Below are 20678 nucleotides of genomic sequence, written 5' to 3'. Positions count from 1 at the left end.
ACAGTGTATATTTAAAACCTTGACTGTTATGACAAAAGTTTTAGATTATTAATTAATAAAAATATATAATAAGTATCACTTCTAATATAATTATTATAAAAATTAATATAAATTATTATATATAAAAACATTATTACATATGTGATTTTTAGTAATTTTTTTTTAATATATACTAAGAATATTACCAAAAAGGTGTTAAGAAAAAAAATGTTATTAATTAAATATTGCATATGTAATAGTGAAATTTTTAATTTGATGACAGCTTTTATGTATATATAATTATTTAATTATAAATTATCATTGTAGATAAGTTTATTAATAATTTTTTATAATAACTATCTTAGTACCAAATTAGTGCCAATGGTGATTTCATGAATATGATTATTTTTTATTATTGTTATAAAATATTTATTGATTTTGTTAATGATGAATTTGCATGAATATTTTTATCTTTTAAGACTGAAAATTTATTGTTAATTAACTAAATTTTTAAAAACTAATTTTCAAGACTTAAATTTTATACTACCGAAATAAATTTCAAGACTTAAATTTATTATAGTTTTTGACTTATTCATTGTTGGTTTAATTATTCATTGTGATAGTATTTTTATTTATTTATACTGTGATGATAAAGCAACTAAAACAGGATCAAATCTTTCAGATTTTTTAATTAAATAAGAGATTATAAAAGTATATATTTCCTTTCACGTAATCATAATATATAAATTTTTGTTGGTGAATGGTGAGACGATAGTAATGTAAGCATTGCCAGTAAAACAGACCCTTCAGCTATTTTCAAAAACCATGCATGTGTCGCTATTTTTAATAGCGAGATGGCTTCATGGGTGTGTCTCGCCTGTGTTATTGGCGATACCCTCCAACTCAGCATGCTTCTCGTCATCTGTAATGACGGAACACTTATGTCGCCAGTAAATTTGCCTGTATATGATGCTAACCTAAGCCTAATATAGGTTAAATCATAGGTTTTTGTCTGAGTAGTCTAACATATTTCCATCCATATTTATGATATTATTGGTATATTATGTGAAAAGAAAAAAGTTAATGATGTACTTTTTAAAAAACCACAAACAAATTCTTCCAATAAACAAATTAAAAAAAAATTGTTCCATTTTTACAATAAACTGCTGTTAGTTTATTACCATTTTACAACATAGTGTATGAACTCTCAGTAGGTTGCATGCGTTAAACTTTTTTTTTTTCCTTTTCTTCCCCAATTTCAATTACATAATTTTTAAGTTTTTCAATAAGATGGTTAATAATTAATATGATTGAGGCCTTGAGTGGCATCATACTTCCGAGCTGGAAATGGGGTCATCTGGACCTAGGCATAAAGTTTAAGTGAACTGTATCTTTTGGGCTTTGGCAGTCTCAACCAAAGAAAAAATGCATCATACATAGTGGAAAAGAAATAATTAAAAACTATATACATACAAGCATATAAATCCAATGTAAAACAAAAAATCCTTTTTAACATGCATTCTCCTCTAATTGGAACTTCCTTACTAGCGAAGCAAAAATTTCTATTTCTTGAGTCTTGACTTTTGATGCCTCAGCCAGCTTTATTCCACAGTCTCGACAAGACATTGATTCTTCTTTAACAATAATGACAATTTGCACGATTTAATTAATAACACTTTTCCCTCTTGATTAGGTTAAACAAAAAGAAAGTTCTTAACGCGTTTAATTAGCAAATCTTTAAGATTAGGTTTTTCATCCTAACGCGTTTTAATATAAAATTTATAGGTCAAATTAATTAAAATATGTTCTACAAGTCAAAATTAATTTTAATTTTAAAACACTTCAGCTTGAACATCTGTGATGTACATCAAATTTAAGAAAATGCTGTCAACATACTTTTTTCACCATATACAACTTCAATGTTAATACAACCCCTTGGGTTTTTTAATTCTAAATGTTAGCATGGTGGATATAACATTTTAAAATTAAAGAAGAATAGCTTATATTTGAACTTAATGTTCATTTTGATGGACATAACTTTTTTAAACACGAGATCAAATCATTTTTTCAATTTTAAAATTTTAGTCTAACTTTTTTATTTATGTAGATTTTTTTCTACATTTAATCTATCCTTTCAAAACATTTTCCTTTCTAAATGATTTCTAAATATGCTAACGACTTGAATTTGTTCTTGACGAGGTTAAGGTTGTGTTTGAATCAATAATTTAACTAAGCACTTATTTAATAAGCTTCTCATAAACTCTCTTAGACACCTTTGAGTCCTTAAATAAATTAATAAATATATAATTTCAAAATATAATTTTAATACAATAATAATTATATTATTATCATAGGCATAATTTATCATCATTATTGGGTTTAAATGAGATCTTATACTTGATGTAACTTTAAGTTTTAGTCCTTATAGGAAAAAATTGTAAGTATGAGAGCCATTTTACTTATAGAAATTTAGAATTTGTCTCTACTGTCAACAATGATCTGACATAAATTATCGTTTTTTTAAGTGTTTTTGTTTCTACTGGTGCTATTAGTTAATGCAGTATCTGCAAACCCTTCATCAAACGTTCTTTCTTCGTCACCATCACCATAGACTTCAAGAAAATATTGATGAATCCTTTGAAATGTTTCATTATCTTCGTCACCATCAAATGTTGTTTTGCTATAGTAATTCCACCCTTTGTAATCTTATCACAGTAATTACACACACAACTATTTCCTTGTGTTGGACAACAAAATTTCCATTCAAATAAGAATTGGTCGGGTATATGAAATTGACATCGAGAAAGAATTAAAAAGATTACAAATTAGAGATCAAAATCAAGGGAAGGAAAATAATGGAAAAAAAAACAAGAGAATTTTGGAATGAACAAATCATTACAAAGAATTTTATTTTTTTTTATAAAAAAAACCACAAGTTAGAGGTAAATTTAGAAAGAACAATTTTTATAGTATATAAGAGACGAAGAGAAGAGGGAGAAAAAAAAACAAGTTATGATTTGATGGTTAATCCATATAAAAATAAGTTAATCCATATAAAAAAAATAATTATATTAATGGTTACTAAAACACAAGTGATGTAAAAAGATAATTTCACATTATGTAAAAATATTTATTTATATTATGTCTATGATTCAACTTTTTAATAATTGAAAAAATAATTTAACTTCTTAATAATTGAGTAAACTTTTAATTATAATTAAGTAACAATGGTGTAATTAAGGGAAAAAAAAAGAGAGTAAAATTTTAAAAACTGACTTGACTACTAGAATGTTAAAAAAAATAAAAGGCGAAAAGCACACCTGAGCAGAACCGTGGACGCCATGGCAATGGAAGACGGTGCTCTTTCATCTTTACATCGAAAGAATGGCTTCATTTGTTTCTACTCACCGTATCCTTCCTAGCCATCATCAATCTGGGCTTGGATTTGTGCATGACCAAGATCGTTCTTGTGATAGAACTAACACTTTACATCTTCAAAATGCTCCTAAAATCCCAAGGTCTCTCTCCTTTTTGCTCTCTGTGCCAGGTTATATTCCTATTCCTTTTCTACTAATGTTTCGGTGATTCAAAATCAAGTGTCCAATGTTTTTAAGATTTGTTAATTTATTGCATTCAACTTGTTTTGGTGGCTGAACAATTCTCTGCTTTGTGTCTTTAGCTTCAGAAAGTAGACCAGATGCTGTTGTTGTTCAGAGCAACGGTCGATCGTCTTTTTCACAGACAGCTGCTGTGAGGCATCTGACAGGTTCTGTTACTAGACCCCATGGACTTCGTTTTGCTGTGGTATGTAGTACATGGATATATTAATGTTAAACTACATATAATGTTTTCAAACAACAACAACAACAACAACAAACACGAGCAACATGAATGATAGTATTAGTCTTGGAGTTAGGCTTGCCATTTTACTTTTAGTTGGTTGAAAACCTTTTACATTCAAAACCTGATGTTGGATAGCAAGAAGGTTAGAATTTAGTGGGTCAGAGAAAGTAGGGAATAGGGATAGCACCTGTTGAGGAAGAGACGATACAATCTGGCCTGAGGTGGTTTTTTCATTTGAGAAGAAGAACCATACAACACTAGTAGGAACATTTGATCATGTAGAGGATAGCATAATGATTAGAGACCAAGTAAAACTCAAACCGCTAAAACTGATGGTGTGGACTGCTAATTATCATGCGCAAAGGTTCATAACAATGGACTTATACCTAAATGGCCTTTGTGCAGACCTGTTTATGACTGAACACAATGGTGTATATGATGCATGCGTATTTAACTCTACCTAGTGGGGAAAAGTTTTTATTGTTGTATTAAAAAATGAAACTCATCAGATAAGACTATGTAGAAAGAAAGTACAAGGGTAGAGGATAAGATATTATCCTAAAGAAAACACCAAAAATAGAAAATGAGAAAAACATGAACGAACATATTGAGTGAGTTGAGCACACTGGTCTCTCTGTGTATTTGACAAACAGTTCCCTCTAAAATACTCACCAGTCATACTAGCCAAGGATAAAAAAAAGCTAAGACCAATTATTCCATAGAAGTACATTACACCATGAAAGGATGTTGCCAATTCTACTCCTCCCAGAGCCTCTAAATTGGTTTATTTGAAATTATTCCAAATGTTTGAAAAATTATAGTTTTCCCCCAGAATACTAAAAAAATCCGTACTATATATATTTGTTAATAGGCCTAATGAAAGACTTCCCCTTAGAGGAAATCTCGGACTTCTTAAGTTGGATTGCAAGAATAAAGTTATCTTTTTGGAGAATGAGTAAGGAACTCCAACTGAGTGTAGTGCCCAAATCTTATTGTCCAAAGATGAAGATGATAAAATAGTGAAACACAGCAAGGGGGAATTCCAATTCTAAAGCTTCTTGGTGACTGATTAAGGGTTTGATGATAAGGAAAATTCGAAGAAGTGGAAGAATTTAGGAGAATGGGAGATGCAAATGGGATGGTGTTGCAGAGAGGATAAACATTGGAGATGGGGATATGAAATAGAGAAACAACATAGTAGTAGTCAATCACGAGGAAGTAATGATATTTTGCTTCACTTTTTTGCATTTGTTTTCTACTTCAAAGTTCAAACTTTGAAACTCATTTTTTATGTTTCTTCGCTCACTTCTCTTTGCTCTTATTTTAGGTTGTTGCTAGATTCAATGAAATTGTTACCAAACCACTCTTGGAAGGTGCTTTGGGTACTTACAAGAATTATTCAGTTCAAGTTGAGGATATTGATGTAAGTTGTCTTACAAATTTTTGGAATATTGATTATTTGTAATATACAGTGTTGCTTTTTGTAATTTGGTTTGTATTATGTGGATTTAATATTTATCTTCTTTTGGTGGTTTTGCAATGAGGCTCCTCCTAGTATCCTTTTTGAATTTTTATTTTGTTTTTCTCACTTTTTTTGTTCTGTTAAAAATATTCACTTTTACTGAAATATGAAGTAAAACAAACTTATGCATGCTTTTCATAGTAGGCTAAAACCTAACAAGCACGGATATGACAAAGGAGATAGGAGATGGATATAATATGCCATGAATACGAGAATACATCAAATTTTAAAAATTATAGGACATGATATGACTATAATACAACATATAAAATTAACAATAAAACAGATTTTAAATCAAAAGAGAGAATTAGTGTTTTAAAAATGAGCACAAGTCATGGTAGATATAATAACATGCTACTATTATCCAATTTTGGTGATGTTCTCATTTGTATTGTGTAAGAGTTTAAAAAATAAAGGTAAAAGAAAATTGTAAAATGAAGCAAGTAGTACTCAAAATTTCTGACATAGATACATGTTTGACCCAGGTAGAACATGAGAAAACTACTATTTTGAAGAGTCCATGCTTCCTTGGCTAAATCAAGAAGCCAGTTTTTCATTTTTTGTTGCTCTCCTATCTTCAGCTAATCAGGATCATCTGTTACTTGAGATTTGCAATAATTTACCATTTTTTTATCTTAACACAATATTTTGCATTTATTTCATCTATTTGTCTTGGTTTGGTGTTTTAGTCACAGAATTATGTTTCCATTAGTCATGATTTCAGACAAAATTTATGTGCCATTGTTTCCACTTGCAAAAAATGCTCAATAATATTTGAGTTGGAGAAGACTTGCCTTGATCAGCATTTTCACATCACTTTCTTCCGGAGTTAAATGCTGACAGAAACTTGTTGCTTTCCCTTTTCCCTTAGGTTGTGTGGGTACCTGGTAGTTTTGAAATTGGTGTTGTTGCCGAAAGACTAGGAAAATCAGGCAAATATCATGCAATCATATGCATAGGAGCTGTGGTACGATAAATTTTGACAAATAGATGAAATTCTCTTATAAAATTTTATGATTCATGAGTACCCATTATCTATATTTATGTCTACTTAATTTGAGCTTTACTGTGACCAATCTTGTTAACAGGTACGAGGAGACACAACCCACTATGATGCAGTTGCTAATTCAGCAGGAGTGCTTTCAGCTGGTCTAAACTCAGGTGGTATTCTGTTAATGTTGATTGTAATCATATTCTAAAATAGCTATTCCGAAAAGGGACACCTTCTTTGTTGGGTACAAAGAGAGATGGTAGAGTTGGTTCATCAAACTCTTCTTTGTATCATTGTTTTGCTCTTCTTCATTATGCATTTGCAGCTTCCTTTCTCTATGTCGAATGGGCTTTGGGCTGGTTTTGGTGGTTGTGATGGTGGTTGCGATGAAGGTGGGGTGTGGTGGTTGGGTGGTTGCCAGAGAGCCGCCACACTCATCTAGATTTGGTGAAGAGGAAGACCAAGCCTTTCTTCTTCTTGTTTTGGGACCCCATAGTTGTGGTTGAAGGAGGGGTGTGGAGGGGAAGGGGAAGAGAGGTGGGATGGCGGAGCATCGTGAGATTAGGGAAGGGCAACTTGGGAATATTCAAAATTAAGGGTATGCAGGAAGTAATTCCCTTAAGAGTGAAGTCATGTGAAAATCCACGACTCTGAGCTTGGTTGGTAGGAGTTATTTTGTAACCTTGGATGTTGAATTGCATGAGAAACCAAGTTTCAAATAGTCGTTCATGATAAATTTGGGCAAAATTCCAACATTGAGCTATAGTTTTAAATTCTATATACAAATTCCAACATTGTTATTTTAACAATTAAAGCATTATGTTTTAAACTTGATATTATTTTAATAGCTATAAATTGTAATGTTTTTTATTTTTATTTTAACCATTTCTAGTATAATAAGTACGATATCCTATCTAGTTGATCCACTTGGTGATAATCTTGCTTTGAACACAAAGTTTAATAAATTCAAATTATATTACATTTTCATATTTTCTGTTTAATTTTTATTTATTTTATAATTTAAAATTTATTATGATTATGATTTATATTTTTAAGAATATAGATATGATTAAAACCTATAGCATGATCAAAAAGAGAGAGAAACTTGTATTTGAATAAAATATTGTCATTCAAATAGAAACAATAAGATAATAAAATAAAAATGTATTCTAGACTAGTTAAGAAAAAAATGTTAACAGTTTTCTTAAAGATATTAGTTAAGTAATAAAACCAAAAAAATATTTAAAAAAATTTTGTTATATAAAATACACAAATTCATTTCATATTTATTTTGAAAAATTATTAAAATATATTATTAATTTTTTTAATATTTCTTAATTAGTAATTACTTGTTAAGAAACCTTCAATTTAAATTTAATTATGATACTACCTTTAGAGATGTCCCGAAATTATTATTAGGGGAGCATATTAATCAACGACATCAACGTCTTCTGCCAACTTCATTAATTGTCTTAACGATAGGTTACAAATTAGAGGAACATTGTTCATAGATAGTGCCATGTTTTTAAAGAATATACTCAATTTTTCACATGACATTAAATTAATCCACTTGAATTAAAGTGATTAAAAAGTGGGAGTTATAGTCAGTACAAGACAAGGTACATGTAGTTTTGAAAAGCAATAATGGCTTGAAGTTAAAGAAGATAGACTTGTAGGATAAGGAAAATTGTTGATGATATGCTAAAATAAGCCTCAACCGTTCAACACCAATCCTGCAACCTTCCAAGCTTTGGTTTGTTGATTTGACCAAGAATCTATCATTTATTTACTTTTTTCAATAATTAATATTAAGATATGCTTCTATGCTTTTTGGGTGTTGACCAATTCTTGTTTCGGTGTGAACTTGGTTTTAGTGCCAATATGCATTCAAATGAGTTTTTGCCCCTATGCTATGCAGTATGTTCATTCTCACGAAACTGAGTTCAACAGCTAAGCCTCACCTTCTAATTACTACATCACTTTAAATTAAAGCATTCTATTCAGCTTTATTTAATGTTTGAAATCTAATGCAAAGTATGACTAATGATCAGCAACAGCTAAACCTCTCCTTCTGATTACTACATCACCTTGTGATTTGATATTTCTTCTTTTTTTCCTTCCCAATTCTTGACATCTTGCATAATAAGTAACCTCTTGTGCAAACCAATGTAGTGCTACTAGTGCCATTAAGAGAACCATATTAGTGTGTTGTCTTTTTTTTTCCCCTCTAAATTTTGACATTGTTATGCAAACATATTATGTGTTGTCATTTTTTTTGGGAACAATTTTACTATAAGCCTATTTTTAAATTTTTTCTTTTCTTTTTAATTTATTTTAGTTTGACTTTGGTACGATGTGATACCCGAAAGAACTTGATAGAAACTTATTACATTATGGTTTATTTTAAGAATTTCTCTTTTTTATATAGAAATTAAAGAAAAAGCCAATAAATTTAGATGAAATTGTGAAATAGAAAATAATTTATTAATACTTTTTATTGAAATTTTATTTTGATTTCCTAATTTTTTATTCAAACTCAGCCTCTAAAATGGTTCTTGAGTCATGAGAGTATCGGGCTATGGTCGTATAGTTGGACTTTGTATTTGGTAACATTGTGCCAATGCTTGATTCCCTGATTTTTTATTTTGTTAGTGCTTCCTATAACTTTTTCATTTTAATAAACCTTGTTATTGAAATTGTTTGATTATTTCATATCTTAATGTTCCACCCTCAAATTCTAAGAGAAGATGTTATTTATAAATTCTTATTGTCCTTAACTTCTGAGTAATATGAGACTTTTTAGTACACTGAAACAAATTTCTTAGTCGAGATTAAGGGTCAAGTTATCGTCAAGTGACTCATAAGTAATGCGGATTAGGATCATTTCATTTAAGATATTATTCAACTCTAGTGTTCAGTAACTTGTGATGATTCTTTCATTAAAAGATATTTCCGTAAATTAAGAGAGAATGTTATTTATAAACTTTTATTAATCTCAATTTTTAAATGACATGAAATTTTTTGACATACGGAAACACTTAAATTTCTATAAACCCCAATGCTAATATGCCATTGAAGACGAGCCAAGTCCAACCACTCTATGCATAGAGTTGTTAGGTTGATCGATCCAGGCCAGCACAATCATGATTCATGAGTCACGAATGTTGATTGGTTCGAAGGTTTTGTGTTTGGAAGGGACAAAGTGAAACGGAAAAGGGAGAGTGAAGAAGTCAACGTCAACATGCATGCTTTTAAGATAAAGATGCAAAATCTCCTTTTATTAGTGTTTGTACTTTGTACAGCTAGCTCTTTCTCTTTGTTTTATCTTCATTAAACAAATAGCTCCTTCTATTTCCCAGAACTTATCCAAAATTATATGTTTAACATGACTGATCTTTTTAAGGAAAAAACAAGTCAAAGAAAATAGAATCAAACATTACTATGACATATTTAACTTATTAACATTATGCGAAAGATTATCGGCTTAACAAGTGCAACAGAGAATGAACAGAGATGAACTATAAGATGAGTATGCAACTAAAAAAATAAAGTGAGGCTGCATTAACGCGAGATTCTATGAAAATTATAACGATCAATTATTCTTCTCGAGTGTCACTCAAACTCAACTTTAAGAGATTGATTGTCGCGTAAATAATTGGAGTCAATTATAGGCTTCAAAGCTCGAGATCAAATGTTTTTTCCATAGCATTCATTATATTTTTATATTTTTTTACAATATAATATTAGAGCCAATTTAATTTATTGATGATTAATCTCTAAAGAATTTAACTAATTATCTTTAATGAAATCTTTTATTTTAATTATATTTTTTTATTTATAAGATTCAAATTTAAGACCTGATTGAAAGAGATCAAATTCAGTATTACATATATCAACAACTTTTTGATTCATTATATCTTTATATATGAACTAATAAAAAAAATAAGCTAAGATAAAATTGGAAGCTGGATACAAATTAATAGAATGATAAAAGTGAACTAATAAAATAAATATATAGTAAATATGTAATAATAAGATAATGCAAATGATTTATTTTTGGAAATATTTACTTTTAACATAACTTTTTTAGTAAAAATATTAGTAATAAATAATTATTTTAGGGCCTTTTTTCCATAGTTTTTGTTGGAGCCTTGAATAATGGCATATGCATGTACTTGTATATATATGTATGCATCTATTATGTAATCAAGGAGAACTCAACATTGAAAAAGCCACAAAAACTAAAGAAATTGAATCGGTACAATAAATTAAACGTATTACAGGCTGGGGCAAACATGAATTGTTGCCTTATGATAGTATGCGTATACAGCTGTTGACTGAAGAGGAGCTAGTTTACCATGCATATAATTTCCTAAGATATTGCTATGTATTACATAATTGAATCCTTTATGGACATTTTGATCACAGAAATAAACCATCGCTATCATTGGAGATGGCATTCACGGTTAGTTCATGCAAACTAAAATCATTATCAAAGATCAATCCATCATCCATGCAGCTAATTGGCCTATATGAGTTACCCGAATAAGTTGGAAGAAAGTATCCACTTTGCTGCTCTTGCATCAATTGTTGCTTAGGAAATGGCACAGAAGCATGGTTTTGGTTAGAACTTATGGTGGCAAATGGTGGCATTGCTCCTCTAGTTGTTATTTTTGTGTGATGCTGATCGTGATGAATATGTTGTTTGGTACCATCTTGTTGGAAATTTAAGGTAATGGGACCCTTATGGATTGCAAGTGACATGGTGGTTGTGGTAGGACACCCAGTGAATTGTTGTACCAATGCCCTGAAATTGGAGGTGTTGGCTTTGAGAAGGGTAATTGGAGTGCTCTTAGAAGTTCTAGATCTCCTTCGGATTGGTTTGAATGCACAACCCTTTGGAGTTAAATTGTGGCCACTTGTTGTGTAGTTGTGTGAATTGGTTGGTCTCAACATCATCATGCCCTCTGATGATGATGACATGGTTGCATCCATGAGTCTTTCTATGGATGGATCATGAATGCATTGATCAGCCATGGCGGTCATGTTATCGTTCATGAATTGGGGTGGTGGTAATGGCTAATTAATTGGTGAGGGTAGTGATCGATGTTATTGTTGAGAGAGTTGTTTTTTTTTTTGAGAAAAAGAGTGCATAAGCTTGGTTTTATATATATAGCTAGTAAGTGATTGGGTGAGACAGGGGATTACATTGACCATAAATTTAAACGTCTTTGTAACATCAATTTTGTTCACACGAGTACATGGTCAAGATCGTACCTTTGATTTTGTGGAAAAAAACTTGATAGAAAGAAGCCAAATTCACTTGAGTAATCTTTACACATGGAAAGAAATTAGTTTCTAGTTGAAACATATCATGGAGCAAAAAAAATAAACATCTCTTCTTATTTTTCTTTCCATCTGCACAAGAATTAATATTCTTACACACTATTTAGTATTTCTGTATAAAGTTTGATTTTATATAAAATCTAGTTTTTACCAACTTAACTACAATTGAAATATAAATATAATTATTTACTACTTTGATTTTTTTTAGATCTTACACAATATCAAAAGATAATTAAATGAATGATATGTTCATATATTTTAAAATTATATATTATGATAATATTGATTTATACATTAATGAAAAAATTAAGTAATTTTGGGGTTAATATAAAATTATAAAAAAATATGATGTATATAATAATTTAGAGAGAGAGAGAGAGAGAGAGAGAGAGAGTCAGAGGGGAGGGAGAGATGTGTTTGTTTTTCAAAGAAAATTTTCAATTTTTGACTATTCTTTGATGGAGATACGGGAGAAACTTATTAGCAAAGGGATAGGTTGTTTCCAGGAAGTAACATGCTTGCGTGAATTAATTAATATATTAGTGATATACAAATCAGGGTTTGATTACTCATCACTTTTTGGAGACTTGTTAATTTGTTATGTTAGGGTCTTGAGGTGGTCTTTTTGTTCTTAATCAGAAGATCAGAAAGTTTGAAAATGATGAGACAAATGTGTAGTCACGCACCGTAATTTTCATAGTTTTTCACTTTTTATATAATCCACTAATTGCCGTGTTAGATATGGAAACATATGAAATAGGCATTAAAATTACAAGGTTTGAACTCCTCTTCTAAACGACTGAATCCTCCCACAACTAGGCCAATTTTAATGGGCTGAATAAAAACTATCTTAATCGGTTGAATAAAAACTTACAAAGTAATTATGTGAACCAACAAATTATTGATTTAACTAATATTAAATTTGATTTTATTAAACAAAATATTAATTTTAAACTAGCTATATTTTCAATAAAAATTAACAGAAAGGTAATTATGCCAACAAAAATTCTAATCGTTATCAATTACTAACAAAAATTCAAATCTTTACCTGCGAGTATGGGTAAAAATAAGTCGAATTGAATTGGGTTTTGTTTGGCTTCAGTATAACTTAAATTAAAAATATATGGCTTCAACTTAATCTATTTATCTATCAAAAAGTTTTTTTTAAGAATCTAATGTTCTGATTTACATAAAATTTTAATATGACCTACAAGATTATTTTAAGGATTTAATTATGATAATTTAACATTAAGATAAAGATAAAATATGTATTTATAGGATATAAGTATTTTAAAGATTTAATATAATATTCATATCTTATTTAAGAATATGTTTTGTAATAAAACATTCAAATATGACAAATTTATTTTTTAATAAATTTAATTATAAACTTTAACTTCACTTTTTTTTAAGAAATCAACATTTAACAATACAAATAAACTTTAGATTTTAATAAATTATAACAAATTTAATATAATAATAATAATAAATAATTGTTTAGAATTTATTAAATAGGTCAATCTGATAGGTATAAAAAGAAAACTTTTTAAAATGATCTAAGACCTGATTTGTTTAATTAAATAAATTTTACTAAAAATTTTGATTTGACCTATTTTTTTTTAAAAATCTAATCTGATCTGAGTCTGCTATAGACAAGACCATAGCTCACTATCGAATAATCTTTTCTATTTCCATCGTGAGTAATTACCATCAAATATTAGATACTTCAAATCACTCGTGTCATTACACATATATATTCCTTGTGGACCAAATTATGGTACCTTTATAAATTAATTACTAGATTACGTAGTTCATAATAAACTATTTTTCAGACGACTTCTTCACACCTAATCAATCGTATTGAAAATCAATTGTTTATGCATCTTCTCAATAAATCACTCAAAAGTCTCTCTTTTTTGGTTTCAATGTTTCAACAGTGATTTCCTTCGCTTATTTCTTTACTAAACACGCTATATCGTGGTTCAGCCTTCTTATAATGCGGTGGTTTATTATGAAAAACCAAAATAAAGCTTATATTCAAAAGCTAACTAATTTTTATATTAGTAACATGTTTGCTAATGATTATCTTAAGAAAAATATCTGTTTATTGTTTAAATTTAAAAACAAACAAGTACTTTTCTAAAATAATTAAGTTAAATTAAACCCACCTTATTTTAATATAAATACTACATGAAAATGTAAAACTGAACGAATTCACATGATGCTGTTAATTTATAATTGGTTAGATATCCATATTCGAAAATTGGCTTTTGACCATCAAACTAATAAAATATAATTTATTATCTACACACTATCAAGTGATTCAAGTTTATGGATTGAAATTTTTTGATAAATAATCAAATTTGTTCTTAAAAAATTTAAATTTAATTATTGAATGTATAAAAAATATAAGAATTTAGTTATGTATTCAATTTTAATAACTAATTAATCCTTACTTTTTTTAACTGATTCTAAAAAAGTATAAGTTATTATCAAATTGATTATTGAATATTATAACTTAATGATAAAATAATTTTATAAATTTAATGACAAAATTAATTTGTCATATTTTTTTGCATATTGGACTAAAGTTATTTATTTCATTTTTTAGAAATCAATTTGTCAATGTATCATATTTTCAAAGAAAAATTTAATTATTTATTCAAATTATTTTACTTTAATTAGTTGTTTCAATTTTGAATTTTCAATATGCAACTGCAATAAATATTTTGAAGAAAGAATTCTCTTGTTTTGGATGATTTTACTAGTCTCAAGTAAGATTTTTTCTCCTAAAAGATATTTGTTATCTATATAAAAAAAATTCTTTTCCATGAATCACTCTGAGATTATATTGGTAATAATTAGTTAAATATTTTAAAGATTACATAGCAAATTAAATAGTAGATTAATAAAAAAATAAATAAAGTAATATTTGAAAAAGATATTAACTGTATGCTCCTTAAAATTAAAATATTGAATAATGACAATTTATTTATTATTTCTAGGCCTTTTGTCTCAATATTATTTTATAGATAAGAGGTTAAAATAAAAAAGAAAAATTCCAAACTATTTTTTGCGATACTGACTACTTCCACCGCTTCTTTAATAGTTTCTCTATTAAAAAAAAAAAAAACAGGTTGAATTCATTAATTCGCCAAATTTCTAATTAAACTGGTCGATTTGATTCATGTTGGATTGTTGAAATTATTTTTATTAAGTTTTGAATACTAATTAACAATAGAGTTTTACGTTAAAAGTTTTATTAAATACCTACATAAGTTTATATATATTGAGAGACGTGGAGAGAGACATTGTTAAAAACAATGTGAGTATATATTATTAGTACATGAAATTTTAAGGTTTAAATTTTTTTATTCTACGTTTGCTTCGTCGAAACCTTAATTTGTTACATCCTAATACTTGGTCAAACTTGAATTTTAAACACAAAATAGACTTATACGTGGTTGGAGGAAGGGAAGTACGACTTTGCCTATGGTTACTTTCTTCCTTATTTCTTTCTTATTGTTGACTCTTTCAGCCATTTCAAAATACAAGAAAATAGGTCTAATTTGTAAAATTAGTTTCCTTATTTTATCAAATCAGTTCTCTTATTTTTTAATTTGCTAGTTGACTCCTCTTATATTTTAAAATTTATTATCTTAACTAAGTAAAAAAGCATACTTCTTTATTACTACAATTAACTACTCATTTAAATATTTAGTGCAAAATATAATATTAATATAAGTTTTATGTGAAAATAATTTAAAATTTATTTATTTTTAATTTATTATATTTTTATAATCATATATATTATATTTTAAATATAATATATAAAATTAAATTCTATTTTGACATAAATTAGAATATATTTATATAAATTTTATTTTTATTTTATATATTATATTTATCTTTTAAAATAATATTTTTCATTTAATGACAATATTTTTTTATCTCTATTAAAATATTTATATTATTTATTTTAATATATATATATATATATATATATATATATATAATGTCAATAAGTCACATACATAAATATTTTAAAAAATAAAAAATATTATGATTTTATTTAATTACATATCTTTATTATGTAATTTAATTCTTTAAAAAAATTGCGTAATTAATTAAATAAGTTAAATATAAATAAAAGGATACTATTATAATAAATAATAAAAATATCTTAATGTATGTAAAAAAATACTTTTATTAAATCACATATATAAATATTTTAAAAGATAATAAAATATAATCATTTTATGAAATTATAATTTATATATAAAAAATATACATTAAAATAAAATTTATATTATATTTTTATTGTATAAAATAAGTTTTGAATAATGTGATAAAAATACATAAAATTATAAAAATATAATATATAAAATAAAAATAAAATTTATATAAGTATACATATTTTAATTTATTCAAAAATAAAATCTAATTTTATATATTATATTTTAAAAGATAATATATAAAATTATAAAAATATAATAAAAAAATAATAAAATAATAAAATTTGAATTTTAAACTATTTTTGCATAAAATTTATATTAATACTATGTTTTGGACTAGATATTCTAATGATCATGTGAATATAATGATAAATGAATGTGTCATTCACTCTAAAGATCATGATTTTAGTTATTTTTCAAGCATTTTTTAAGTTTTTATTTTTAAAAAAATATTAATCAATTTTTTAGTCTAATCAACATTTAAAATCTAATTAATCAATAATTAAAATTAGATATGGAAACTAAGATAGTAATTTTTAAAATATATAAGAATTCAAATAGTAAATTAAAAAATAAGAAAATTAATTTGATAAAATAGGAGAATAAATTTTACAATTAAGTCAAGAAAAAACTATGTCCAATTGATGTTGAGTTAATTTGCCTTTTCTTTGGGGGCAGTGCAGGTTAGCGATGCTGACTCACTTATTTAAGAAAATTAGTATGTATTACTTTCAAATAAGTTTAGGTGGACTCTTTCTCCTGCAAAAATTATCAATGCAGGGAGTAAAGGCTCTCGCTTGCAAGTACGTTGAGCTTGAACCATTGATTATTATGTTTATGTCATTGAACTCTTCAAAGATTAAAGAAATAGAATATATATATATATATATATATATATATATATATATATATATATATATATGTGTGTGACATTTCCATCATGGCATAGGATTTTTTCAAATGGATTTCATTTATGTTTATGATAAAAAAGAAAGGAAGAATTGAAGCTGATTTTCGTCACCATCGATATGAGCGTAAAATAAAAATTAAAAAGGTTGGTTTTAAATAAGTTATTGGCTTAATTGTAAAATCGATCCTTTTATTTTACTTATTTTACTAAATTGGTCATTCTATTTTTTAATTTATTATACCAGCTAAGTCCCCAAAATGTGAAGGACACTCTTTTATCACTATACCTAACTTTTAATTTGAATATTTAATGTAAAATATAATATTAATATAAGTTTTATGTGAAAATAATTATAAAATCATTTTTTTTAATTTATTATATTTTTATAATCTCATATATTATCTTTTAAAATATAATATATAAAATTCAATTTTATTTTCATATAAATTAAAATATGTATATTTATATAAGTTTTATTTTTATTTTATATATTATATTTATCTTTTAAAATGATACTTGTGATTTAATGACAATATTATAATATAAATAAAAGAAATACTGTCAATAAATTATATACATAAATATTTTTAAAAAACAAAAAATAATGTCATTTTATTTAATTACGTATCTTTATTATATAATTTAATTCTTTAAAAAATTACATAGATTAAATAAAGTTAAATATAAATAAAAAGAAATACAATTATAAAAAAATAAGAATATCTTAATATAGGTAAAAAATATTATCATTAAATCACATATAAATATTTTAAAAAGATAATAAAATATTTTAATTTTATGAAATTATAATATATAAAAAATATATAAATTAAAAATAAAATTTATATTATATCTTTCCTGTATAAAACAATTTTTGAATAATGTGATAAAAATTACACAAGATTATAAACATATAATATATAATATATAAAATAAAAATAAAACTGATATATATATATATATATATATATTCTAATTATATGAAAATAGAATTTAATATCATATATTATATATATTAAAAGATAATATATGAGATTATAAAAATATAAAAAATTTTAAAATATAAAATTTGAATTTTGAACTATTTTCACATAAATCCTATATTAATGTTATATTTTGTACTAAATATTTAAATGAGTTCTTATTTCTTAAAAATTATTGATCAACTTTTTAGTCTAATTTAACGATTAATGGTAATTAGTTACGGGGACTCGGATAGTAAATTAAAAAATTGGAGGACCAATTTTCCTATTAAGCCTAAGTTATTTTATTAAATGGTGAGTGTACCTTCTTGAAATGGCCAAGAATAAATTCAGATTGAACCGAGTACATATGGACGAGGCCGAGAATATGGGGTCTTGGCTATTTGCAAAGCCCCTACTTGTATACTCCTTTTTCCTTTGTTTGAATTTTTGCCTCTCAAACTATTATCACCTCCTTTTTCCTTCCATATAAATCTCTCCATCTCTTATTCTTCTAGCGAAATTAATGTTCTGGAAACTAATTCTCAAAATGCATTTTTTAGTTAATTATTTAAAAAATTGATGAAATTTCTATGGTCCAGAAACTAAATTTTAGAACAGTTAGGAAGCTAGGAAAAATACATTCTGGAAACAAAGATTGCGAAGTGGTGACATAGACAGACCTCCACCTTCCATCTACTAATTGGAGAGAGAACCATGACACTATATGATGTGTCATGCTTTACTTGCATCTAGTTACGGACAGAGAGACTTTGTGTTAGTACTTAATGACCTTGCTAAGGGTAACAAGGCGAGAACGCATTGAAGGAGACTGCAGTTACCATGCAAATGCTTGTTTTATCTAGTTGTGCAATATGTACTATGTCCAGTGTCAATAGCAACATTGTGTCTATGCAATGAGAACATGCCTAATACATTTGGTAGGTTGAACATTTTTTGTAGTTTGACTAAGCCGAAAGGCGGAATAAAATTCAGTACTAACAGGAATAGTATGTAAATTTGATTGTTTGTTCTCATTGTCTGTTTTATATCTTCATTTACCATGCAAATGTTGTAAATTTGAATTCAATTGTTGTTGTCTTGTTGTGTTAAACGTATACCTAGAAAAATGTGGAGTCGTGCCTGATAATCACAGTAGAATAAGTTTTGATAATTATATAATTATTGTGCTCATATTTCTTTATAGTAATCATAACTTTGTAATTATGGACTTTTCCTTCAAAATGCACTCATCTTTTAAAGAATCATACCCACTAAACCAATCATTTCAATTGTCTACATTTGCGACACAATGTGAGCTCATTGGTGAATTCAGCCAATTACATAGTGACAAATTTCCAAAGTCAAACTCCCTTTCTCATCAATCCAAACCATATAATTATAATCAGTTCCTCCTCCCTTTTACGTCTCCTTTTTAATTATATAGACAAAATAAATATCGTTTTCCCCCTTAAATTATAATTATACCTTTTATTTTAGTATCTTTTTAGCCTTGAGAACTTGTGGCATTTACTTCATTATACTTTTTCTACTTTGCTGGTAGTATGCTTAGAATTTGCATTTGATGCAGCTTTTGTAACATATGATGTGAAAGTACTTTGGTTTGCTATACTCCTTCTTAAAACAAAGTGTTATCATAAGTTGTTTTATACAGACAAAAACTCGTAAATAAAAGAAAGAGAATGATAGTTTTACAAAAATTATCTTTATTAAATAGATGAAAGAGAATAATTAATATTAAATTTAAAAAATAAAGTAATATTTATTAAAAATATGGGTAAAAAAGAGCCAATAATGTTACATTGAAAAGCCAAATGTAAACTTATTGGATTTGTTTTTATTCTAACAAAGCTCACTGCTTTTTTCCTTAAGTATAAATCTCTCTGACCGATTCAATTATAAATTTTGTTACTATGAAGATGATATAAAATAGTTCCGCTTGATAAAGTAGACATTTACTAACACTCGGATCATAGCTAAGATTCAAATTTTGACAAGGTCATATATAGAGGAATATGGACTTCACCTTTCATCTGACCCATGACAAGCGATGTCTTTTGTTGGTGTTTTAAGTTCACGGTTAGTGTTTATAAAGAAAAAAAAAACTTGGAAATCATGAATGGTTGGAGTTGGAGTGTTACCTTATTGGAAGGTTGAAGGACATTCTTGCAGTCACGCAAACTTCATCTTCGTATTTCAATCATGAAAATCAAGTTCAAGCGTGTTGTTTATAACCATAAAGATCAAGACTGTGCCAAGGGGATCTGAAAGAACTTCCTCTCTCGAGGAAATTGTTATTCCAACCTCATACCTAATCCTTGACTCAATCATGCGACCATGGAAAACGAGGTAAAAGCGAAATGCTTGGAAATGATATAGCACTTGCCAATGTGGTGAGATAACGGTGTGAATAATAGCTTCAAAAGGATAAAAGTGGGCAAGTGGCGATGATGGACAATCAAGTTTAGAGTCACCTTTTGGTATAAAAAAAATGCAATGATTCATCATTGTTGAAAAGCACATGGAATTGGTTCTCCTTTAATCTCTATTTTAGTTGAAATTTTAACCTAAATCAACTATTAGTTTTTATAATAAAAATCCACCCTAGATATAATAACTACTTAGCTAAGGAAAACGGCATTTATGTGGTCGAACTCCTAGTTGAAATTGCAGTCCACGATTTATTGGCATTTGTGAAATGTCAACTCAATATGTTCAAGGTCATGTATTTAACTGAAAATTTGATGCTTTCATTTCAAATTTTCAATGTGAGATCTGTCCAGAATTCTTGACACTAATTGAATGCGACTTACATAAGTCGCATACCCCTACTTTTTATTAAACACACATTTGACCTTTTCCAAAGAAA

At 27.1% G+C, this 20678-nt stretch overlaps 2 protein-coding genes across 3 annotated transcripts; one reads left to right on the top strand and one right to left on the bottom strand.

Moving 5' to 3' along the window:
• The first annotated feature begins 3268 nt into the window (after window positions 1-3268).
• LOC114412692 (6,7-dimethyl-8-ribityllumazine synthase, chloroplastic-like) lies at window positions 3269-7180 on the top strand. Of its 2 annotated transcripts, none has more exons than XM_028376689.1 (5): window positions 3269-3526; window positions 3665-3783; window positions 5150-5245; window positions 6216-6311; window positions 6433-7180. In XM_028376689.1, the coding sequence occupies exons 1-5, from the start codon at window positions 3364-3366 to the stop codon at window positions 6541-6543; spliced, it is 585 nt and encodes a 194-aa protein (XP_028232490.1). In that variant the 5' UTR covers window positions 3269-3363; the 3' UTR covers window positions 6544-7180. The 2 variants fall into 2 exon arrangements, with proteins under 2 accessions (XP_028232490.1, XP_028232489.1); XM_028376688.1 differs by having other exon boundaries at window positions 3270-3526; window positions 3659-3783.
• A 3378-nt stretch (window positions 7181-10558) lies between these two features.
• LOC114412691 lies at window positions 10559-11486 on the bottom strand. Its single transcript, XM_028376687.1, has one exon. It carries the CDS (start codon window positions 11391-11393, stop codon window positions 10758-10760), a length of 636 nt encoding a protein of 211 aa, XP_028232488.1. The 5' UTR covers window positions 11394-11486; the 3' UTR covers window positions 10559-10757.
• Window positions 11487-20678: the final 9192 nt, after the last annotated feature.

This window comes from Glycine soja, chromosome 5 (genome assembly GCF_004193775.1).
Source record: "Glycine soja cultivar W05 chromosome 5, ASM419377v2, whole genome shotgun sequence".
Classification (NCBI taxonomy): Eukaryota; Viridiplantae; Streptophyta; class Magnoliopsida; order Fabales; family Fabaceae; genus Glycine; species Glycine soja.
This window is presented reverse-complemented; position numbering and strand designations above follow the sequence as displayed.